Source organism: Apodemus sylvaticus, chromosome 2, assembly GCF_947179515.1.
Source record: "Apodemus sylvaticus chromosome 2, mApoSyl1.1, whole genome shotgun sequence".
NCBI lineage: Eukaryota > Metazoa > Chordata > Mammalia > Rodentia > Muridae > Apodemus > Apodemus sylvaticus.
In genome coordinates this window covers 83878244-83904063 of record NC_067473.1, presented here as the reverse complement: position 1 = coordinate 83904063, position 25820 = coordinate 83878244, and the positions used below count along the sequence as shown (strand labels likewise).

General features: G+C 40.7%; 1 protein-coding gene across 4 annotated transcripts; it reads right to left on the bottom strand.

Annotated features, from left to right (window-relative positions):
• Positions 1–813: 813 nt before the first annotated feature.
• On the bottom strand, positions 814–25589 carry Ppm1k (protein phosphatase, Mg2+/Mn2+ dependent 1K). 4 transcript variants are annotated; one of them, XM_052173819.1, is made up of 7 exons: positions 25301–25589; positions 16733–17250; positions 14890–14990; positions 7840–8005; positions 7198–7342; positions 6199–6333; positions 814–4911 (listed from the first exon to the last, which is right to left on the bottom strand). In XM_052173819.1, exons 2-7 carry the CDS (start codon positions 17170–17172, stop codon positions 4780–4782), a joined length of 1119 nt encoding a protein of 372 aa, XP_052029779.1. In that variant the 5' UTR covers positions 17173–17250; positions 25301–25589; the 3' UTR covers positions 814–4779. The 4 variants fall into 4 exon arrangements, with proteins under 4 accessions (XP_052029779.1, XP_052029780.1, XP_052029781.1 ...); XM_052173820.1 differs by lacking the exon at positions 25301–25589 and adding an exon at positions 24395–24408; XM_052173821.1 differs by lacking the exon at positions 25301–25589 and adding an exon at positions 24190–24371.
• Positions 25590–25820: the final 231 nt, after the last annotated feature.

The window sequence follows — 25820 nt, the reverse complement described above, 5'->3', positions numbered from 1 at the left end:
CTTAGGCAAATGGATGGAGCTAGAGAATATCATACTCAGTGAGGTAACCCAGACTCAAAAGGTGAATCATGGTATGCACTCACTAATAAGTGGATATTAACCTAGAAAACTGGAATACCCAAAACATAATCCACACATCAAATGAGGTACAAGAAGAAAGGAGGAGTGGCCCCTGGTTCTGGAAAGACTCAGTGAAACAGTATTCAGCAAAACCAGAACGGGGAAGTGGGAAGGGGTGGGTGGGAGGACAGGGGAAGAGAAGGGGCTTACGGGACTTTCGGGGAGTGGGGGGGCTAGAAAAGGGGAAATCATTTGAAATGTAAATAAATTATATCGAATAAAAAAAAAAAGACAAAAAATTCAGGAGACAGCAGGTGTTGGAGAGGGTGTGGAGAAAGAGGAACACTCCTCCACTGCTGGTGGGGTTGCAAATTGGTACAACCACTCTGGAAATCAGTCTGGCGGTTCCTCCGAAAACTGGGCACCTCACTTCCAGAAGATCCTGCTATACCACTCCTGGGCATATACCCAGAGGATTCCCCACCATGTAATAAGGATACATGCTCTACTATGTTCATAGCAGCCCTATTTATAATTGCCAGATGCTGGAAAGAACCCAGGTATCCCTCAACAGAAGAGTGGATGCAAAAAATGTGGTATATCTACGTTAAGTATTTTTTTCTAAAGCATCTTGACATTAACTGGTAAATAGAACTTGACTACTGAAGAACCCCCCTCCCCAACTCGCCCTTTATAATGTTCAGATCACAGACACAATAAACAAAGAACAATCTGAATGCCACAAAACAGAGCTGGGGGTTAGGAAAAGTTTATTATGTGCATTTTATTAAGATGTTTTCAACATTGAGACCGGTGATTTTGGTTTGTTCACAGTTACTCCAGCACATTAACTTGCTACAATCGTATTGTACCAAGTAGGACATTGACAAATTACAAAAGAAATATTCACAAGAGAAATGCAGCAGAAATCCAGTTAATTTAGGTCATACTACAGTGCTGACTTTTGTACTGGAACCCAACCACCGGTCAGTCGCTCTTGGTGGTGGGACACATCTGAGTTCTCACAGTCCAGAATTCTGTAATACCATGGACCATTCCAACCAACAATCAATCAATGGGAGCTGCCACAGAAACTTCTGGTCTTCTTCCAGCTGCCCAAAGCAGCAGGGGAGTCAACATTTGTTTTCTTCATCTTGTTAAACACAACTTGTCATTCCCGCTGAAGCCATTCTCATAATGAAAACTAAGAAATTCAATGTATGGGAACAGCCCAAATATTATGGTCCCATGTTTTACATGCACAGGTACATGGGAAACCCTCACAGAAAGAAAAACACAAACACATGGCTACAGTTGTATAACTCCAAGTGTGAGCTCTCTAGGTCCCATCCAGAAACATTTCATAACATGAAAACATGTTATGTTACCATGATATTAATTCCATGTCCATTCTTAGAAAATTAACTAATAGTCAAATTTTAAATGATTTCTGTATTTCAGATTATATAAATGCTACTACCTCTTCAAAATACAAATTATTTAATGCTGTAATATGGAAAAACTCATATCACATAACATACAGAAGCAAAACTGATCCTTTGACCCGAGACCCAAGGGATCCTTTGACCCGAGAGGGGGAAAAGAAGCCTGGATTTGAAGCAGCTAAGAGACACAGAGAATCCTAACAAGTGAACAGCTGACAGGAAGCAGGACAACATTTACTCTTGAATTGATAAAATACTTAAGAATTATGATTATAAGCTATCACAATACCTTTTAATAACATTTCACCAAATAACTGATGGCAACACAAATTTTCTACATACTGTATGTAAATGAGAGGCACACATAAATACAATACACTTTCCATATTATACCATTTATACCCACATGGCAATCCCCTAGCTAAATTAATACTAAATAAAAAGCATGTAAGAACAGTCCCTTATTTTCCACTCTTGTACCATTTCCAATAACAGAGGCACACATATGTACTTATCAGTAAGGCTTATAATATACTCTTTAAATTATATTTTAATACCAAGACTTAGAAAATAAAGACACATGTATTTTTTAAAATTAACATGTAGTTTTATTCAGGTTTGATCTTAACAAATGTATGTTAAGAACACCTACAGGAAAGGATGCAGCCCAGCTCCTATGGAGACCAGTACTTTTTATGCTTAATCAAGGATGACTGAATTTGGGTTTTAAATTTCTTTCAGGTAAAATCACGCATGAATGCACAGGCCTATAATCTCAGCACTCAGGAGACTGAGACAAGTCTGCCCCCCACACACCTCACCACTAACCTCACCACTAACCTCACCACTATCATCAAAGACCTGTTCCTGATGAAACAGGCTCAAACGCACCCAAAGGTCATCTACAGAGTCCCCCTTGTCAGGTCTAGAACCCACCTTCATCTGCGAATGACCCTCAAACCTCTGAACATCACAAGCTCACTCCCAATCCTAGTTTCAAAGTAAAAGGGGGAGGAGGAATGGCACTGTGAAGAACATAAAACAGACATGGAGCACACACACCACGTTGCCATTTTTATGCTTGAGAATTCTGCTGTGCATATTAGTTCACAAGTTCTTCAGACTCTTAAAAGTCGTTTTCGTCATATTTTTCCAACACCTGATTCAACCAGAAAGCCCCAAGCTCTGCTAGTCTCCCATGCCTCCCTGGACAGCGAGCACATATTCTATTCCTTCCCGTGTATGTTGTCCCTTGACATGGGGTCTTGCTATTCAGGGTTACTGTGCCTCAACCTCTCCAGATGCTGGAACTGCACAGGTAAGCTAACATGCCTGAAAAATGTTGTTCCTTTCAACTAACATCCATGAAAAGACCTTAAATTCTTTATTGAGAATTTATTCCTTATTCCTACTAAATATTTTAAACAACAGTTAAAGCAGAAAAACATGCCAGACTTGAAGGTATATATATTTCATTATTTTCCTTTTGTTTCTGCCACAAAATTCCAAGTCACTTTCAACTTTTTCTGTTTTTCTCATATTCCATAACTTTATATTTGAATTACCACATGACAATATGTCTGTCCCTGTTCTTTGGTTACCCACATAAATCACACATAATAACATGCCTCTTATAGCCATAGTTGTTGATATTTTGTTTTGGGAGACAAGCTGTGGCTCAGGCTACCCTGGAACTTGCTCTGTAGCTCAGGCTTATTTCAAAGTTACCATCCTGATTCTCTTGTCTCCTCCTTAAGTCCTGAGATCATAGGTACAGGCCACCAAACCTGGCCCCCATATTTATTTTTAATCCATAGTGGTTATCTACCAATGACCACTGATTCTTTACTACAGAGAATCTGACACTCAATGTGTTTGAGTGTCCTTAGTGATAAATATATCAATAATTTACAGCTAGCTGATAAATGCGCCACAAGATTGTTCCCTTTAATTTTATATTACTTCAAAATATACATATATACACTCACTGCACATATACCACATTTACATTACCCTGTGAAAATATAGATTAATTCCAAACACACATCCAGGGATTCACAGTTTGACAGAAATTTTACATGCATGTAAAAGGAGTGTGGATTTACACCCCTAATTTACTTAGCAAGCTGACATGTCTGAACATCCTTTTTAAAAGATTTATTTTTTTCGAAGGAATCTTAGAAATGAGGATATTGAAGACATAAAACCACAAGCTATGTCTATAGCAGTATAAGTCATTGTAATGTTATCTTTACTAACAAAAGACCCAACTTGCTTACTGTGTGCACAGAAAAGTGATATAAACATACTATACACAAAACACACGGCAACAAGCTGACACAAGACCGACACTGTCTGTGTCCTACTTTACATATTTTGGCCAAAGACTCTGTACATTCTTCTCTGGAGATTAAGGAACAGTGACAACTATATAGCATATTTAACTCCATAAAAATAGAGTGGATGGGGAAGGGCTACAAATATTTAAAATACACAAGAGAGCTATTTATAAATATGTATACACATTAGCCATGTCTTTTGCAAGGTTAAACTTACTAATAAGTGATCCAGAGTGCACGACTCAGTAACAGAGAACCTAGGTTTTATTATTACTCATTGGCACATTTATTCAAAAACAACCCTGTATGCCTCCCTTGGGATTCCTCCTTCCTCTGGGTATATGCTCTTATTCTTCTTCAAAAAAATCTATGCTTGTTCTGTCTAAAAAATTAAAAATTAAAAGGTACTCGGGAAGGTGAGTAGGAAGACCATTTATAGTCAGGAATTCAAGGTCAGCCAGTGAGGACCTTTCAACAGAGAAGGGGAAAAGAAACACTTGCAAATAGCACATAGACTAGCTATCAAAATTCAGGAAAAAACCTGTCCAACTGAATAAACAACTTAATAAAAAGAAACTAAATCTGCTTCTTAGTCTTAAATAATTAGAAAGCCCCAGATTCAATCTCTAGCCTTACAAAGGAAACACATATATTTATCACTCATCAAATGACGAAAACCACTTCTCCCATTCAGCTCAGAGACACACAACGGCTCCACAGCTGTGTTACGGTGTTTACACTGAGCATGTGCAGTTGTCCATAATGATGATGAGAATTTATGAAAATACTACTGGGTATGTGGCTGGTAAGCTTATACTCTGTTGGGATCTATCAGGTCACAATGACACACAGATACAGGTTGCCCTCTGCGTGTTACCAGTTTTTCTTAAACCCTGACACACTGCTGCATGGGAACACGGAGACAGAGCTGGCGATTAGGCCCATCGCCCGCTGGAGGCAAAGCTTCTGCTGAATGAGAAGGTAATTTCAGAGTTCTTGTATTTTCCCCAGGCACCAAAGGGCACCACTACTGCGGTGCTGTTGTCTTCAGTACCATACTGTATTGCCTGCAGGTGTGGGGAAGAAAAGACATGCACTGGAGTCAAGGGACCTTGCACAAACACATAGCATCCTTTTTCTGGAAGACCAACTGGATCTACACACACTTTGCAATACAAAAGTAATTACCTAACAAGGTTTGGAATGGTTTCACCCTGTATCCATGTGCCATATGGTTATTAAGTGTACAGAATTTACAGATGGTTCAACTCTATCCTATCCTCCACTGTAGCAATCTAGGCAATAGAAACTACCTGTGCTCCCAAAGAGGACATACCCAAAGCCCTTAGCCTGGTACCAATCATGGTCAAGCCTTAATAATTGCTAATTCCTACCAATGAATTTGCTTGTAGGAGTGTAGGCCAAGAAATGAAAGAGATTGGGTGAGAGATATAAAGGAACAAAATATAACATCTTTGTATGAAAATGCGGCTAGAAACTTTATATGAATATATAGAAACTTTATATACCACCTTAAAATTTAAAATCTCAAAAATGGATATACACACACGTGTGTGTGTGTGTGTGTGTGTGTGTGTGTGTGTGTGTGTATGTGTGTGTGTGCAAATAAATAAAAGTTAAGGTAAGGTCTTATGTCTTAACCAAAAAATCTTAGTACTTTAAAGTCTGGGCCAAATTGAATCTCTCAATTCAAAATGTAAAAAGTGGAAATATAACATAGGTGTTGAGTTAAAACATAGTCAGTGACTTGAAGCCACAATCTATCAGGACAGACTAGAAGTAACTTTTACATGTTCTTTTCTGGCTATTACTGGTTTTCAAGTTTTAGCTCTGACTGATAGGAAATTCCATTCATTTACCTTTCTGCATTTTCATGGGTCTTTTTTATCACCCACATTAGGAAGCAAAGGTTGACCACGCTTTCAAGGCTCACACTGGATATTTCCTCGGAGCCTCGCAGGTCCAGCTCAAATATTTGGTTCAGGATCCTTGGCTTGACTAGGTTTGAGGCTCAGCTTTGTCTGTTTTCCCCTTTTATGAAAAGCTTGACCTCAGAGGATCATAGTGATGCTGGTTTATGTTAATATACTTGAGTAAAATATTACTTTATTATTGTTATAATTATTGCTGCTCTTTCAAGATGTGTTCAAACTTAGAAGGTACTACACATTTCCTTAATGTGTGACCTGTAAACATTTTCTCATGAGAACTATTATGCAATCAAGAATCAAATTCACTGTAACACTCCAGCTAGAACTCCATTTGCCGGTGTGCTGTCTGTCCCTAATCCTCTCCTCTCTCCAAATTTCCCACTAGAAGCTCTGCTATGTCACCTGCTCAGTCACTGCATGTGCTGCTTCTTTAGGATCATGGCACTGGTTGACAAAGTCACAGATCTCTTGACTATTCACCATGAAGTTAATCCCATCTGTGGTGAGGACCAGGAAACTGTCATCGGCATGGTAGAGCTGCAAACAGAAGCAAACAAATGTGACAACAAACAGGACCATCCCTCCGAATGACTCAATAACTTGGAAATTGTATCTATTCTGCAGAGAGCTCATCTGTGCGAGTGCTCATTGGAAAACTGAAAATGTAGCTAAGAATCAACACTACTCAGGATAAACCAAACATTTATCTAGCAATATCAAGAAAGAGCCAGACAGAGAGCTGAATGCTAGATCTAACGGATGCCTCTATAATTTATTTGACAGGGGTTGGGGGGTTGGGAGGGACTTGATATGCTTTAAGTCTTGGTATTGTTTCAATTTATTTCCTTGTAAAACGAGGATAGCTTTTGTATCTTTTTCTGAACAGAGGCTGCCACACAGTAAATCTTATATGAGTATTTCTTTCATAAAATAAATGTGAGATATCTTCCTCATGTGGAAATCCTTCCTTGAACTATAAGCATTCATGCCCTGTCATTTTTAAAGTCCACATCATACTGTGTGGACTCAGGAGCTCTGGAGCAGGAAGCAGCAGGCCTTGTATCACGTTGTGGCTGGTTTAGAGTAGCTGGCATGGAGCTGTACAAATAGAAGTGGTTCGCTATTGAGCTCAGTGGAGAAGCAAAGCCGAGGATGACTTCCAAGCAGGGATAATGAATCTGAATGGCAGGCTTTGGAAAAGGAAGGGCAGTAGAGGCCCTCTACCAGAGGAAAACAGAAGCCAAGTTTCACCCTCATCAGGCCAGAAATAAGCCTCTTAAGTTTCTTCACGAATTAATATTCCTTTTAAACCATCTTTCCTTCAGGTAATCGTCCAGGACAGCCAGCCAGCACTAAGAGGCATTCTCTATGCGTGACTCAATGTTCCTGATTCCTCCTTACCTTAATCCTTGTTGTCTCAGGCTCTGCTATTACACCACTGGCTTTAAGATCCAAGTCTCCGATACTCCTTGTCATCGCAAGTCTGCCATTCACATGGGGCTGTCCCAGACTATTCCAAGCTACAAAACCACCGCATTTCTTGATCCTGGTAAAGAAAAAGTAAAACTATTAGTAATAACAATAACAATATAATATGCAAGAAACTACGGCACTGGTTGAAATACCAGTTTTACAAACGAAAATTTAGAGCCTAGTGTTTCAAAACATACCCATAATCTAGGAACTTGGGAAGGCAGAGAAGGAATTTGAGTTTAAGGCCAGCTCATGTTTCAACAGCAAAACTTAATTCCACAATAAGATATAAATGAAAATTTTAAGCCATGTATGGTGCACACAACCAGATAATCCCAGCATGTGAGAGGCCAAGGAAGCAGGGTACAGATGTAAAGGCAGACTGGGCCGCACGAGATGCAGACTCAACAAACCCAAAACAACCAAAACAAGAAAACCTGTACTGCAGTAATGATTGGGCACCTGCTTGCAAGAGGCCCTGATGCTTTACATCAGCTGGGAGAGGAAACTAGAACACTGTTTCTATGGCAACTATAGCCATCACCCCATAACAAGGCATGGTGACAGTACCTTTCTTTCTCATCTTTTCTTTCTGGAGTATGGTCAGTGGTCAGCTTCATGGGTTTTCCTTTTCTACACAGAAGAGCCCGGCTGTCTCCAACACTGGCTACCACCAGTTCAACACCATCTCTCAGCAGGGCTACTGTTGCAGTAGTCCCAGAAGTCAGGAGGCTTGCTACAAATATTATAAAATAGAGTATCTGTTAGCGATAGAAAGAAATGCTCAGATACAGAGTTTTTATTACAAAATAAAACAGGAGCATGATAACTTCAGGCTGGGAGAAACTATTCTAATGTAACAAGAGCTATGCAAATGAAACAAGCTCTGTAAGTGATGCAATGCAGGGAAGCGATTTAACTCTGTAACAAGGCTCCTGCAAACAAAATGCTTGGTAAACTAATTTGGTGAGCAAAGCACCAGTGTCTCCAAATGGTCTGTGTGTAAAAAGCAGGGCTGATGAAAAGTAATAATTACGATGCCTTAGCATGCCTAATGGTGTCAAAATAAAACATGAAAATGTCGCTAGTCTGGCTGCTATGACAGGATGACAGATCTGCCTTTCCTATTGTCATGAGATTTGGGTTCTTCTCTTCTATTCTTTACTCCCATCCAGTCAAAGCACTACCAGTCAACAGGTGAAGAGAGAAATGTGAAGTACAACCCATTTGTTCTTCAAGTACTACTGTGTATATTCTTCCGTCTAGAACCATGTCAATTCTTACACACACACACACACACACACACACACACACACACACATCTCTCTCTCTCTCTCTCTCTCTCTCTCTCTCTCTCTCTCTCTCTCATTGACAATGAAATTCAATCCAGGTCCTTATAAACGTGGTATAGTTAACACTATTAGCCCCCAAAGTATCCACTCAGAGAATCTGCAGACAAAAGCAGAGAAGCAGAACCAGCTGCAGTGTATGCAGCCTTGCCTGGACTAGAACACGTCAGCCATGTGCATTTCTCTGCCATCAAGTAAAGCCCAGGGTTACTAGGCTTGAGGTCGCTACCCTTTCTTCTAGCCAAGCAAATCGCATTTATGTGTTTTCCTTGACTTAGTCTGACATGATCTGTTCTATATCATTTACTACTTACTAAAAATATTTAAGGTACATTGAGCCTTGTAGAAAGTGGGAATACTGTGAAACTATAAACCAAAAACAATATAGCAAAGTGGAAGAAATTGAGAAATAACTTACAAAGCAGGATTTATCTCTAATAACATTGTTAATTCTTTAAAACATTGTCAATTTTTTAATTTGATTAATTTTTAAATTTTGTATTCGCAATTCCACATCCAATCACTTGACTGTGCTATGTAATATTTGTAGAAAACCTACTGATCATCCAAAGGTGACTTTTACTCTACTAGGTGGTTTTAAAAAACTTTGATTTAATTGACCACCAAGGCTTTACAAGATTTTTTAAAAAAAGACAACTTTTAAAAATCTACCAATAAAATAATACATTTTAGAAAGAGATGAATACATTTTCCAGTCATTATATTAAAATGCCTGCTCTAATCAGAAAAATAAAAAGGAAAAACATGGATAAAGTATACTCAAATCTTTTGCAGTCATGCTAAGTTTGCTCTTCTGGGACACAGCATCTACAGTTGGACTGTCTTCCCAATTATCTCTTGATTTTGGAACCTTTAGGTCAAAGCAAGGTTATCACAGCAACACTAAGATATGTCAGTGAATGACATAAATGTTTTAACAAAAACATTAGTGATGCATAATATTACAACTGTTATAGCTTTGAACTTGAGATTAGTCAAAAGACTATACCACAATAGAATCTTAGCAGGTCAATCAACTATTTTATTTTCAAATTATTTTAAAAGGCAGGAAATTTATTAGATGAACACAGGCATTTATTAGATGCTACCAGTCCAGGGGATCCTGTATTCTTCATGTTAGTTACCAGCAACAGTGGTCTTTAACTGAGGACAAAAAAGAACTAACACTTTATAAATGCAATTTCAATTTGGGTTGTAGTTCCCAGCTCTCGATCAACTCACCTTCACAGTTTCAAAATCTGAGGATATGGGGAAAGTGGTTTTTTTGTTTTTTGTTTGTTTGTTTGTTTGGTTGGTTTTTTTTTGGTTTTTTGTTTGTTTTTTTGTTTGTTTGTTTGTTTTTGAGGCAGGGTTTCTCTGTGTAGCCCTGGCTGTCCTGGAACTCACTCTGTAGACCCGCTGGCCTCGAGCTCAGAAATCCGCCTGCCTCTGCCTCCCCTGAGTGCTAGGATTGCAGGCGTGCGCCACCACAGCCCGGCTGGGGAAAGTGTTAAAACTAAGATTTACTCTGGCTCGAGATGCATGGAAGACTATAAATACATAGTGAATCAGACCTTATTTTCATTTAACCCAGAGGTAAAAATTCTCACTTTCTGCCCTCCTAACAACAAACCTAAAAACTAAGACTTTTGTCACTTAGCTTTGACACTCATTGGATAATGTCTTCTGCAAGTCATCTCAACTAATGGGGCAAGGAGGATGTGGGGGCCCTTCCAGTAGTTCAGACTAGGAACTGCTGGATTCCTTCACCTGAGACAAAATTAAGCAGATCTGTTTTCCACTGAAGCCCGGCATAGAGTGTCCACAGGCCCCAGGTCTAGAGCTGCTGAGCAGGCCCAGTTCTCTGCCACAAACAACGCGCACAGAGGCAAACGGGAATTTCACCCAGAAATTAGGCTCAAACATAACAAACCTGCAACACAAGGGGGAGCAGAGAAAGAGCTGTAAAATAAGGGGAAGGGTTTCTATTGGTGAAAATTTCACTAGCAAGTCACATAATACTCCAGGAGCTGACAAACCAATGAGTTCAAAACTCAGCAGCTTAAAGTTAATAGTTATTGATCATTCCAAGATAGAAAAAAAAGTATGTACATATGCATCTGTACAAAAAGAGACCAGTGGTGACTCTGACATGCATCTGCATATGTGCACACGTGCGTGTGTGCACCCCTCCCCCGAACACTGAATAGCTGACCCTGAACACAGGAAAATCAGTATTTTTGTTGAGACAGAAAAAAATGCATTATAAATTTGGTTTGTAGCAATATTAGAACTATCCCCTAAACAAAATAATTTATATTTGATAAGTAGTACATAGTGTATGTGAACTATAGCATATATGAGAGGACTGGGGTTTTAACAGGCATGGAGAAGCAATCAAAGCAGCTCCATGGCAGAAACAGGACATAAGACATTTGTTCATAGGATATTTGTTCATAGCAAGACAGGAATTTAGCACGGAGAAGTTTTTCCTGTAGGATAACTTAAATTTGTTGTTTACAGGAAGGCAGTGTGGATCTTGACTGATAAGGCATATTTATATATTTATGTAATCATAAACGACTATTTCTGCCGCTCTTTACCTCTTTCCCCAGTGATGCAGGTCAATAGAACAGAAGAAAAATAAGCACAACTTGAACAGCAACAGAAAGAGAAACATCTAAGATCAATCCCAGTGATTATTAAGCTGTGTAAATAATAATCCAGATCAACCAAAATTGCTGAACTGTTTATTAGAAATGGGTGGTCTTGACATGTACGATTCACGAACACCAGAAAGAAATTAACGACCCGAAGCGGTTAACAACACAATTAAGAGCAACAGTTCAAAGCTGTTCATATCTGGTGACCTCCAACATAAGAGGGGTTTTCAAAAACACTGTGCAGAGCTACAGGACTAGCTCAGTGGTAAAGTATTTGCCCAGAGCCCTGGGTTCAACCTCAGCACGGAAGCAAATCTGCCTTTAAGGCTCTTGTTATTTTGGAGTTCAGTTCTCAACCAAAAGCCACACGTAAAGAACACAGAATTTGAAGCTCATGGTGGTGCCCATCCATAGCTCCCACTCTGAGTCTGCACAACTCTCCTCCTGATCTGTGGTTCTGAGGAGCGGTGCTGCTTTCCTCACAGAAGCACAGCACGTTTCCAGTAGTTACAGTGTAGATCGCATTATGATCTGTGTTTGCTATCATCCACTTCGTTTTAAGTGGCTATTTGTAGAAAATAAAGTGATGGTGTATTTTAACTATTTGGTTGCCTTCATCAAATGTGAAAAATGCATGACATGGCTCAGTGGTTAAGAGCACCGACTGTTCTTCCAGAGGTCCTGAGTTCAATTCCCAGCAACCACACGGTGGCTCACAACCATCTGTAATGGGGTCTGATATCCTCTTCTGGTGTGTCTGAAGACAGCAACAGTGTACTTAAATATAATAAATAAATAAATAAATAAGTAAATAAATAAAGTAAATATTTTTTGAAAAATTTGAACGTGATGTCAAAATGGTTGGAGATCTAGCTCAGTGGTAGAACACTTGTCTAGACTGTAGGCATGAGGTCTCTTACAAAATAATCCCTACCTTCCTGGTCTTACAGGAAGGGCTCAGCAGAAGTGAAAGTAAGGCAGATGTAAAGAAATGAGAAAAGATAGTAAGTAGAAAGGGTAACTGTAGTCCTATAGAATGTTTGCTCGCTAGTCATAAAAACAACCCTGCTCTCTCTCTCTCTCTCTCTCTCTCTCTCTCTCTCTCTCTCACACACACACACACACACACACACACACACACACACACACAAGAGTATTATCTACTTTTAAAATACTGAAAGTGCTACAATATTTCAGTTAAAAATTTAAATTTCTCAAATTTGGATAACTTTGAAACCTTAAGAGATAGAGTTAATTTTCTTTTGCTCCAATCCTGAAAGGAAAGCAAACAGTATTCTGTCTTCCATAACTTTAATATATTTGATACATAGTTCTCTAATGCCAATTGCCAGATTTTGCCATCTGGAAGATCTGTACAAATACATCTTTAAAATATCCCCAAAACTCTGATAATTTTAAAAGCATAAATATGCACACAGTGCGTAACAGAGATGTTATAACACTTTTAAAATAGCACATCATACACTGCCCTATCTTGTTTTCTCTTATATTTTGAAGCATATGATCATTAAGAAGCAGAATATATTTTAAGACATCTTCATGAAGTTCTGAGATTATCCCAAAGGATGACAGAGAAACTAGATTAAGCAGTCTAACTTAATTTTATTATTAGAAATATATGATATTTTAGTTCCTTATTTAACTATTTGATTATGTGAGTCATCTAGAGAGTCACTTTAACATATACATATTAAATGTTATGAATTGAAAGGCTACTGAAATATAATGATTAAAAATAAATTTTTTGAAATTTGATACCAAGGCTAGTATTGATGGTTTTAATCAACAACATTGATTAGATCAATTTTTACGAAGCTAGTTTGCACAGATGTAGGGTTAATAAATCTTAGTATTGGCCATATGTCAATGTTCTTAAATACTGTGTTCTACAATCCATGGGCAGTAAATACAGCTGTCTGTAGAACAGGTGGAGCATAATACTGACATTATAGCCGGTAAATATTGTAGTGATGATGCAGCCCAATTCACAGCCAGCCTAGTAGTGGATAAGAACACACGACACCACTGTTGTGATGAAAATGCTAGATGTAAGTATGTGTACTTTTCTCTGTGAGTTTGAGGCCAGCCAGGTCTACATAGCCAGTTTCAAGCCAGCCTGGGCTGCTTACTGAATCCTACCCAAACCTCCCAAAAGTAAAATTATGACAAATTGTTTTACTGCTTCTTGTATTAGAACAAAAGCTAAATTTTAAGCATAAACTTTACCCTCTGTTAACTCCTCTCTTATAGAAGCAGAGGGGAACTTTTGGGCCAGTAGTGTCAAAGGAAGAAGAAAGCAAAATAGTTTAAAATAATCTACCAAGTGAGAACTTTATCTCTAGACAAATGGAGAAAGCATGGGTTATAAGGTGTTTCTGAGGGGTATGATGGTCAGTAAGATCTCCGTGAACAGGAAGGGGTTGGGGATGGAGTAGAGAGTTCTCATTATTAAATATGCAAATGAATGAAGCTCTAATCTGAAGGAATCATTTCTTTGAGTTGAAACATCTTGAGTGTGAAATGGAGAAAATTTCTGTCTGACTGAAATGGCGTTTCTGTGGTGTACTTTTCTTATGAAGGAAAAGAGAGAGCTAAGATCAACATTCCCACACAACCCCATTTCCAGTCAGTTAGGAGGCATACATCGGATGAGGTTTCAAAGTTAACATTAGTAGAAATACACTCTTAGGGAGCTAACTAAAAAATACTAGATAAATTTTCCTGAAATCATTTTGATAAACTTAGTCAAAACTAGAACACTCATTTTCAAACTTATACACAGGTTTAAAACTTTTTTTAAATCCACCTGCCACATCTTTCCTTATACTTAACAAAAACAAAGATATCACTAGTTACCACAGGAAAGCTGCAAGATTGAAAAGCAGAAGACAAATATTTCCCTTCTGACTATACAAATGGATGCCAATTAGCCTTTGCTATTATACTTAGGACCTATTGCTAATATCTCTTTTCCCCCCAAATTACTTATTTTGTCCATGCATGTGTCTGCATTAAGTGTATGTGGACATGCCACAGCACAGATGTGAAGGTTAGACGGCAACACATGGAAATTGTTTCTCTCCATGTGAGTCCTGGGAATAGAACTCAGATGGTGGGTGGGGCTTGGTGGCAGCACCTTTACCCATTGAACCGTCTCATTGATCCCCTATTTCTTCTTATAGTAATGCTAAACAATTATCAACTTATCAGACATGATTGTCCTGTAGCATTTGCATTGGCGGTAAGGTGATGAGGGATGGGATATTCTTAGTACAGACATCTTGTCCATAAAATTACAAATCAAATAGGTTGAAACATTTAAAAAATCTTTTTAAAATTAAAATTCAGTAATTGAACCATTTTGGAGCTTCCCCTCTTAGAAGGTTTTTATTTACCATAAAAGTGAGACACAATATTATTAAGTTCAGATTCTAAACAGTATTTAAAATGATTCTTCACATGAAATTAATTCTACAAAAACTCCCCACAAATAAACATGCATTAAAACTCCCGCCACTAAAGGCCTACGTTGTTTTCTCTTCACTTGCCAATCCTCAAGGGTCTGAGGAATGCCACGGCTCACTTACCATCAGCAGACAGGTGGGCATAACTTGAAAAGGCTTTGTCTATTTCTAGAAAGGCCAAGGTCAGGACAGTTTCCAAGTCTTTCTCCCGAGGAAGCAAATCCCTTTGTGGAGAGGAAAGAAAGCTGTGATCATTTTGAGGTAGGTTTCTCTTTCCACAGGCAACCTTGCAGCAGTCATGCCACACAACAGACTTCATGGCTTTCCTCTTGGGTGCTTTTGCGGAAGATCCAAGGATTAAGGAACATGCTTTGCATGTAAAATACGTAAAGAAAACAACAAACTCCAAGTCCCTCCGCTTTCTGTTAAGTTTTGATTACACTTTTATTTATTTTGTATGCTCGCATGCTGTACAGTAGGTCTGTGGAGCCTAGAGGACAGCTTTGGGTAGGTAGTTCTCTCCTTCCATCATGTGAGTCAAGTCAAGCTCAGATTCAGCCTTGGTGGTAGGCACCTTATCCTCTGAGCCATCTCACAACCCTGAAGTCCCTGCTCTTAAAAAATTCTCAGTGCTACAAACCTGATGGGTTATTAGATCCTTCATATGGAATTAAATCACTGAGTCTGTCCATCGAATGAGATAAATCATGTGAAAAAATCAACTCACAAACTGCCTTTAACTATACAAAGGAAGGTTAAAAAAATAGTCAATGGTCATAACTGCCACCTTGTCTCCTGTCTCTAGACAAATGGAGAAAGCATGAGTTATAAGGTGTTTTTGAGGGGGCTAAAGGTCAGTGAGGTCTCAGTGAACAGGAAGGTGCTGGAGATGGAGCTGAGTGGTAGAGAGTTCTCATTATTAAATATGCAAATGAATGAGGCCCTAATCTGAATGAATCAGCAACAGTGTGATTTTCAAAAATATAGTAAATATGGTGGTTTGAGTGAGAATAGCTCCCATTGGCTCAGATATTTGAATGCTTGGTCCCAGGTTACTGGAACTGTTTGGAAAGGATTAGGTGTGGCCTTGTTGGAGGAGGTGTGTCACTAGGTGGGCTTTTGAGGTTTCAAAAAACCACACCATTCTCGGCAGGTGCTCTTTCTCTTCTCTTCTCTTCTCTTCTCTCTCTCTCTCTCTCTCTCTCTCTCTCTCTCTCTCTCTCTCTCTCTTCTCTCTGCTTCCTGTTTGTGGGTAAGGATATAATGACATAATCTATTGCTCTAACACCATGCTCCATGCTCACCTGCCTCTAACCATATTCCCCACTACGTCATTGATGCCCCTTTGACACTGTAAGCAAGCCTCCAATAAACTTTCTTTTATAAGTTGCCTTGGTCACCATGTCTCTTCACCAAAAAGAAACTATGACAATAACTAAACCTACCTGTACTGATTACATTCTTCTTCAGAACCAGGAGGTAAAGTGTTTTCTGTACAAACATGAAGACTTGCATTCATCTCCCTATCTCCCATACAAAGGCAATGTGTGTCTTTACAAATAACCGCAGGGATGGGCTCAGGGATGGTCTAGCCAAAACACAGAGCTCCAGATTCAGTAAGAGACTCTATCTCAAAAGTTAAGGTGGAGAATGATATAGAAAGACACTGGTGTTAACCCCTGCCCCCCCACACACACACATGCACACACATTAAAAATTTCCCACGAATTAACTTTGTACTTTATAATTTACTGAAGGTGGATATAAATCTAGGGCTGTAGATTCTGAAACCCATTTCTGGAATGCAGAAAATCCCAAGTTCTAAATGCTATGTTGACTACCATTCACTGATGAAGTGGCATGTGGTCACTCCAGTAATTTGGTCCACAGTGGATGTTTCAGCCAAATGGAGAACATTTCAACAGAAAGCCTAGAGGAACTTCAAAACCAAGGGGATTATACATACATAACACATTTCTCCATGTGTGTGTGACAGAAGTCAGCAGCTGCAGGGCCCCCATGTCCATCATAGACTGCGAAGTATAGCACCTCTTCTGTCAGTTGTGCAAACCCAAACCGATCTTCGTTCTCTTTCCGTTTGCCGATGAGGGAGGCAGAGCCCACGTTCTCCAGGCTAATTTTGGGAATTGGCTTGCCATACTTGATGCTAGGTGGCAGCAGAATTGGCTCATCAATGCGGTTATCCCAGATCCCAAAATTGTCCCAAGTGGCTGGCTGCCCACTTCCGTCAGGATCAAACCGAGAACACCTGGGCTCCGAAGTGGAGCAGTAGCAGGCAGGAGTCACCTGCCTGTGATCCTGCAGGAGAAGGGAGTTTAACAGCACTCTCTTCTTCACCTGGTTCCCACCACTTCTCACCAAAGTAATGAAGGCCGCTGATAACATAATGCAACTCCAAAGGCCCCAGTCACAGGGAAAGACAAATAGAGCAGTAAGAGAATTCCGTGAAGAAAAATGATGTACCTAGAGGTAGGGGAAAGACAGAGTCACAGTCAGTAATTCAGAATACTGCCATTACATCACCAGCCACCAGAGACAAAAGCCATAAAGTCTGGCATTGTGTGTGTGTGTGTGTGTGTGTGTGTGTGTGTGTGTGTTAGGTACCCTACATTCTATTCTTAAGAACACTGAATCAAAAATTTGTCTAACCCTTCACAATGTTTCAGTTCTATAAATACTTGATAATATGCGCATACAAATAACACATGCTTCTCCGATTTAACTTGCTATGGCTTTGGGACGTGGTTCAAACAAACATTGTGATTCAGCTAGTATGAAGTAAGGTCACCCTGTACGCTTGTAATCAGCTGTGACCATACAAATGCTGGTGATCAGGCCACATTTTGTAAGTAAATATCCTTTCTTCACATACTCAGTTGTTCTGAAGAAAAGATAATGCGAATGTTAACAATAATACCCCTTCCTAAGGCTAGGATTAAGAAAAAAGCTGGTTAATAGAATATTTGTAATAATTCTGTACTCTAAGAGCATCTAAGTTTTAACAAGTAACAATTTTTATCAGTTTCCTTTTTGCCTTAAATATTTTTGTTTATTAAGAATTTCATAAAGTGTACTTTTCTCAGATTCACCCTAACTCTTCCTACCAAATTCCCCAAGAGACACTCCTACTTCCTATCCCCTCCCTTAAAAAAAGTAACTCATCAACTCTAGTTTGAGCTGCCCAAGCACTCCTGTGTGTGGGGTCATCTTGGCTGGGGCATAGTTGACCTACCAGGAGCCACACATTTGAACTGACTCTCCCTTTCCTAGAGGCCATCTACTGACCTTAGCTCCTCAGTGAGGGCTGGGCACTCGTGTCCCTCCCCATTCCACACTAGAATGCTGATTGGCTTTGGTACAGGTATCCACAGCTGCGTTGTGCTTCTCAGTTCAGCAGGCCTGTCATATACAGAAGTCCGTATTTGACTATGGTTCCTCATCTCCACCAGTGATTTCTGGCTCTTACAGTCTTTCCACATCCTCCCCAGAGATGGTCCCTGAGCCTTGGAGATAAGATCTGATATAAATGTCAGATCTGACTTTTACGATCTGTTAACTACTAAACGATGCTTTTTATGTTAGCATGGCCAATGTCAATTGGTTCCATGTAAACATTGCCTAGCAAAATGAGCCAGTTTCAATGGTGATTTGTGGTAGGTGCTCATGAAGACGTAAGTGAGGAACTGGGCACTGTTAATGACAAGCAGCCCAGATTGTGAGCAAGTGATCTATGCATTTACAAAACAGTGTAACCCTCCTTTCCTCTAAACACTGTTTCAAACAATCAAAATTATTATAATGAAAATGAACTTTTAAAAAAACTATCTCTTCAGGGCCTGGAGATACGTATGACTCTATCAAGCAACCTCTCCAAAATGCACGCACGCACGCGCGCACACACACACACACACACACACACACACACACACAGAGAGAGAGAGAGAGAGAGAGAGAGAGAGAGAGAGAGAGAGAGCTAATTGAAGATCATATATGCAGGAATGTATTACAAATTTCAAACAATAACTTTCAGGTGAAATTTTGGAAATTCAGCTTAGCTAGAGGTGGAAAGGGTCAACATCCTATTTAGCAGGTAAAACAGTCAAAGAATACAATAGCAAAGAATTCCCTTGGAAATTGTGATGAGAATGGAAGTGGGTAGAGAGATGAATAGCTAACACTGAGAATGTTCGGAAAAGCCATATTAACTTCCTACTAGTTATACATACACATATAATATCCTCTGTGTGGCTCAGGGAGAGGAAGAGAGAGGAGAGGAGGGAGGGAGAAAAGGACAGAAACCCTTTGCAGAAGATAATACTCCCTCCAGAAGCTATAGGTAGACAAAAAGCCCAGTGCTAGAATATCTTTCTTATCTTAGTTATTGGTCAGGGGTGTTCCAGAAACGCCTTAAGCAACACAGGCTAACATCATTGCTCTTTGTTGTTCACCAGAACTATATGGAAAGTCCCCACTGCTGACACCGTCGTGCAGCTTGTCCACAGAGACTGTTGTGTCTATCTACACACCACAGCTTAGTGCAGCTCTCAAAGCTCACTGGAGGTGTGCATTGGAGGTCTTTGGACTGTTACTCATACAGAAATGCATAACCCATTCAAGGGAAGAGAATAATTGTTTGTAGAGTACTCAAGACAAAAGTGGAACATTCTACTACACCTCTCCTCTCAAGGGTCAGGAATAAGCTATTGTAGCTATGGGTCATAACTCCTTTGGGAGGTTCATTGACCCTTTCAAAAGGAGTTGCCGAAGACTGTCGGAAAACACAGGAATTTACACTTATGATTCATAACAGCAATTATAGTTATCAAGGAGCAACAAAAAACAATTTTATGGTTGGGGTCACCACAACATGAGGAACTGTATTAAAAGAATGCTGCATTAGGAAGGTTGAGAACCACTGATCTAAGAAAATGGAGCAGAAAGATGCCAGGACCCATCAACGAAGGTGTGGAGTGGGAAACTCTCTTCTGAACATGACACCATTACTGCAGTAGGAAACTCAGAGCAGCTGCAGTTGCCTGCACAAGACCAACCGAGTCAACATTCAAGGATGACAGGGGCATAGACTCATGGGGCACTCTCCCCACTCAGCCCTGGGGTGCTATGTACTGATGATGGAGAGGGAGAGTCAGCTTTTCTTTATGGATGTATCCCCCGCTAGGTTGACTATGCTTTCTGGATGGTTCCACACTCACGAATAGATGTCCACTATAAATTGGAACGAGCAGTCAAGGGGGGGGGGGGAAATAAAAAAGATACAAAGTTGAGGGGAGGTGGGATTGGGAAGTATATTTTGGAGGTGTATATTTTTATAAGGAAAAGTAGGGGGATATGTGCGATCAAAATATATTGTATGGAATTCTTAAAAACATTATAAAAATATTTTTGGCCAAATTTTGAGAGATACAGAAAATGGGTAGTACACACTATGTTGTGTCTACTTTTGAGGGTGTTTTTACAGTCCATGGGATATGAGTTAGTGGTCAAACCAAAAGACTCATACTAAATATGAGTGACACCATGGGACAATGAACAGAAAGGAGACACTCCCACAGGACAAGCCAACTTCGTCTCCTTGAGTGGGTATTTTTGGTGCTGAACCAGTGAACACCAGATTCCAGCTTCTTAAGCCTTTGGATGAAGATTCACATCTCCAGCATACTTACAGACCTTCACATTCACACTGGGATCATAAAAAATTCAAGTAGTACTTCTGGGCCCATTAGTTCTCACTAGAACGAATTATTTGGAAGCCTGGGTCCAGGTGGCCCCAGGATTTGCTCTCTGGTTCCCTGGTGAGGGGAGTGCATGTTCCCTTCTTGTGTGTCTTCCTGTTTTTGGGGTGACATCTGCCATAAAATGCTAACCAGGACACCTGCCAACACCATGCACAAGACCCAGAGCAACATGAGCGAAAGTCACTTAAGCACCTTACTTTTATTTATTTTTTACACCTATTTATTTATCTGTTTATATTATGGGGAGGTGGTGCTTTGGTGTACACGTGGAAGCCACAAAACTGCTTTAAGGAACTGGCTCTCTCCTTCTGCCATGTTGGTTGTACAGGGAAAGAACTCAGGGACAGAACACTAGTCTTAAGCACCTTAATCCACTGAGCTATCTCTCACTAGTCCTAAAAAAAGTTTATGTGAGATACAGGTGACAGCAATGAGAAATTGCAAACTAATATAATATAGCACATAATAGTTACTGATGGGGTAACTGATAGAGCACTTGAAAGCAAAAGATAACAGATATTATCAAAGCACCTTCTCTGGCTTGAGTCTGAAAGCATGCATCCATTTCATAGATACAGGACAGCAGACAAATGATTTAGGTTTTACAACAGGTCTTCTAGGGTACTCTTGCCCTCCTTTTATGTTTCTTTCTAATGCTCAAAAATAAATAACAAATGATAAACACAACTGCAGTCTCAGCAGAGAACAAATATTCACAAGACATATTATTGGATGGTAAGATTAGGTAAAAGTAGAGAGTAAGCCTATAGCATTTATCCTCAACTTGACCTTCCTTATATTATCCACACTGGTACTTTGGAAAGTCAGCAGCAGGGCAGTTCTGGAGAAACACCTGCAGGAAAGCATGCTGCTGGCAGAGGCTCAGTGTGAGAAGCTATACAGCTGGCTCCTCAGCGCTACAGAACTAGGTCAGCACCACCTACACAAGGAGCGTTATGTGGTTCCCTCTCCTTTGCAGCCACACCACAACTACACCACGCAGATCCCTTTCAGAGCCCCCAAGAAAGCTATTCAAAGGCAACTTGTGTTCCCAAGCTACATGAGGACTTTCAATTAAACCTGCTTACAACATCCAGGGTTGTAGCTTAGTGGCAGAAAATCCTCAATTCAAAATATAACACCCCCCCTCCAAAAGACCAAAGCAGCAAGAGAGAGAGAGAGAGAGAGAGAGAGAGAGAGAGAGAGAGAGAGAGAGAGAGAGAGAGAGAGGGAGAGAGAGAGATGCATCCTTGTCAAGAACAATTTTCCCTGCTTCAAGTTGGGAAAACAAAACAAAACAACAAAACAAAACACCATTAGCCTGAGAGGTCTAGGAATGTCAGCAAAAATAACCATGAACTGAACAGCAGATGAGAGCGGCAGAGTGAAGTGTGAAAGACTGCACTTAGAACAGCAGCAGAACTGGTGCCTTTAAACAGAGCGGAGCCTGACAGGAACCTGACAGGAGCCTAAGCAGTCTCTTTGTTTATCAGCTCCCAGAACCAGAGCTGGGATAATCTTATCAGTTTCTCCACTTAGAAGCAGCTACTTAACAAGGTATTTATAATCAGAAATGCCACTCTGTGGATTAGAAATCTAAGCTAACTGATGTTAGTAAGCCATTTAAACACACGTAAGCTTTCAAAGTGAAAGCATCGATCATTCCTGATACTACATAAAATATCCCAGAAAATCTAAGGGAATACAAAGTATATACATAAACAATAGATAAACTTTAAACTATGCCAAGGAAGAAAGTAAAGACAAATAACTTGCTTGGAATCCTATATATAAAATATAACCAATATAAAATATATTGGTAATATTAAAAGTAAAAAAAGGTAATCTTGCCTGAACTAAGTATTTTAAATTCTTTCTACTTTCCTATTTCTCAGCCCAAACAAAATGTATCACAACTCAACCACATCAGTCTTTAAAATTATGTCCAAAATTAAAAATATATTCTAAGGCCTGGAGAGATGGCTCAACAGTTAAGAGCACTGGCAGCTCTTCCAGAGGTCCTGAGTTCAATTCCTAGCAACCACATGGTGGCTCACAAGCATCTGTAATGGGACCCAATGCCTTCTTCTGGGGTGTCTGAAGACAGCAGCAGTGTGCACACATTTAAAATAAATCTTTTAACAAATGCATTCTAACTTATGTTCTCTATTGTAAATATCTGAAAAATATGCCTTTCTCCCCATCTCCACATCATTTGCGTGACTGTCTTCTTCCCTGTCTTCCTCCTCAACCTGATACCTTAAAACTGACAGGAAAGAAATGAAGGAATACATAAAATTGCAATGTTAGAACAACATTATCACCCTATAAGTCATTCCATCTAGCAGGAATTTCAGAACTAAAAGTTAAAGAAGCTGTGAGACTGTCATCACAGACTGTCTTCAAGACAGCCCTGTGAAACACTCTTCCAGAGCAGCAATCTCAGGCCAAAGACATCCAGAAAGGAGCTTTATGGGCTGCTCCATCCCTAGATTCTCAACACTTAGGAAATGGAAGCAGGAGGATCAGGAGTTAATGGCCAGTCTGGACTGCTTAACACCCAGTCTCAACAATAACAAAAACACCAGCAAAACAAACAAACAAACAAACAAACAAACAAAATCGCATCTGCCTTGTAAAGTTTGCAAGTCTCCATTTCATTTCATATCACAAGGACCCACAGGCACAGATGCGAGACTACTGGACCAACGTTACTTTTCATATTTCTCAGATGTTACATTTATTCAGCAGTTTAACTCCGGAGCTTTTCAATTTCATTTTTGGAAAAAGGAGTCACTATCAGATAGCAGATTTTGGCACTGAAATTTGAATGTCAAAAAATGATTCAAAGGGGAAGTTTATTTTTAATCACTTTACACAAGAGCCCTGCAGGATTAACACACTGGGGATTCTGGCACTCAACCTAGGGCTTAGGTTTTCCTCCCTCTAGGAAGCTGCTGAGGTAACCAGAAAATGGCACTTTGGTCCCATAATGGAAACATAAGATAATTTTTGATGTGTGTGTGTGTGTGTGTGTGTGTGTGTGTGTGTGTGCATGCATGTATGTGGGGGGGCGGGGCAGGCCAGTGCAAGCAGGCAGAGGTCAGGAGACTTGGCAGCAGGCAGGCACCTTTACTGGTCAAGTGGCATCACCAGTCCGAATTTTAACATTCTTACACTCCAAATTTCTTTGCCACCATCACCAGCAAAAACCCAGTGCACCCCAACAAATAACTAAAATCATCTGAAAACCTCAGAAATGTATTTTAGGAAACTGGCACTCTTGATGCCTTTATCTTTTTTTACAAGGAAAGAAAATGTATTCATTTACTGGAGAAAAGAAAACAACAAAATGATCAATGACTCCCTTCGGTTGTATGTGAGAGTCTGTTTTGACAGGCGAACTGAGAACAAGGTATTGAAAAGTAAGTATAACTCGGGGGCTGGAGGGATGGCTCAGTGGTTAAGAGCACTGACTGCTCTTCCAGAGGTTCTGAGTTCAATTCCCAGCAACCACATGGTGGCTCACAACCATCTGTAATAAGATCTGATACCCTCTTCTGGTGTGTCTGAAAACAGCTACAGTGTACTCACATAAATAAAATAAACAAATCTTTAAAAGAAAGAAAAGTAAGTATTACTCAACTCTGTGAAGGAGGTGGGTTGATGCAGACAAGGAAAAAGAGACTCGGATTGCAAGACAAACAAGAACCCATTATCCAAAGCTTCCTAGTGGTGAGCTGGTTTCCAATTTCCACAGGCTCCCACACACACTAGAAGGGCAACACAGTCCCTTCCGCGAAGCCAAGCCCTGCAGATCTTGATCTCAAGCTGTCCCCAGGTTTTCTCACCGGGGTACAGGTCCAGCAGGTCTGATCTACCGGGTTGGCATGCACTTGGGGGTTGGGAGCTTCACAGTTTCTATTCCTGCAGCTCCTACAAAGAAAACACCAGTGCACCTTTTGAGACTCGAATTTCCCAGCTATTTCTACCCAGAACCTCAATCTTTGTCTCCTCCGTGTAAATCTCTCACCTACAGAAAGCGTCTGAGAAAACCTGCACCACAAGTTGCATGCCCCTAAGATACAGTGCTCTCCTAGCAAAGCAAAACACAAGCTCTCAGACCCAAACCACCAGGACTCCGCAATCCTTCTCCACACCAGTCTCTTTACAAGCCCGGGCTGGATAGGGTCTTGGGCTGGTTTGCTGGACTTGACCCAAGTTGGACTCGGTGGGACAACATTCTCCTGCAGGGGCACTCCAGATTTCCTGTCATCCTGATTCCTCAGGCCCGGACGGACACTGGGGCGGGGGGCGGGGTGGGGGAAGGGTCCCGAGAAGGCTATGCCTGCTCTCGCAGGCTGCAGCGCAGCAAGGGGTTTCGCTGCTGGGAATCTTGGTGGCTTCGGTTCTCTTCGCTCGCTTTCTCTTTCTCTCCCTGGGACCCCGCCCATCTTACTATCCCCCGCTTCCCTGGCGCTCACTTCCAGCCCGAGGTCAAGTTCAAGGCGGACCAAGGCTGCGTTGGGGGAGCTGGATGCTCGGGCGCAGCCACCGTGGGCCTAGGCGAGAGCAGCTGCTCTCCACCTTCAGAAAAAGGGACCACATCGAACCCGGATAGATGCGCGTGGGACTCGGTCTGAGACAGAGTAAGCTGCAGGAACTCATTTCATCTTTCTCTTTCGCCTTCCCGGAGACCTCCGATGTCTCGTCAACAACCTAGGAGAATAAGCAAATTGGACTCTTCAGGCTCTTACCTCGTGATGGCCCGAGGTCTGTGAGTTTCTTAATTGTGTTATGGAAGGAAGGGAAGGCTTTCTTGGATGATAAATTAGACTGACTTCTCTGTTGATGCTGATCTCCAGAGCAAGCAATTAGGGAAGCTACAGTCTCCTCCACTCCTGGAAATTCTCGAGAAAAAAAAAATTCAACCGCAGCTGGCCAAATGGAGATCCGGAGGAGTCTCTTTCTGATGATTGACAGCAACATTAGCCAGTTGGTGCTCTGCAGAACTCCTTGCCCGCCCTCAATCTGAACCAATTACAGATCTAGATAGGACCGAGCCTCCTGCACGGGCAATTTGACCTCTCAGATTGCCAATTTAGTTCCGCAGAGCGACGTCAAATTGCGCCAGTAGCTGTTCCATGTTGCCGTTCCGCCCTCCCGAAGTGACTGGCGGCCTCGAATCAGGTGCCAGGGACGTTGCTTTTTGCCAGCCGCCGGAGGCGGGAGTGTGACTTCTGCCAGAGTTGTCTTGGCTGTGACCCAAGAAATCGA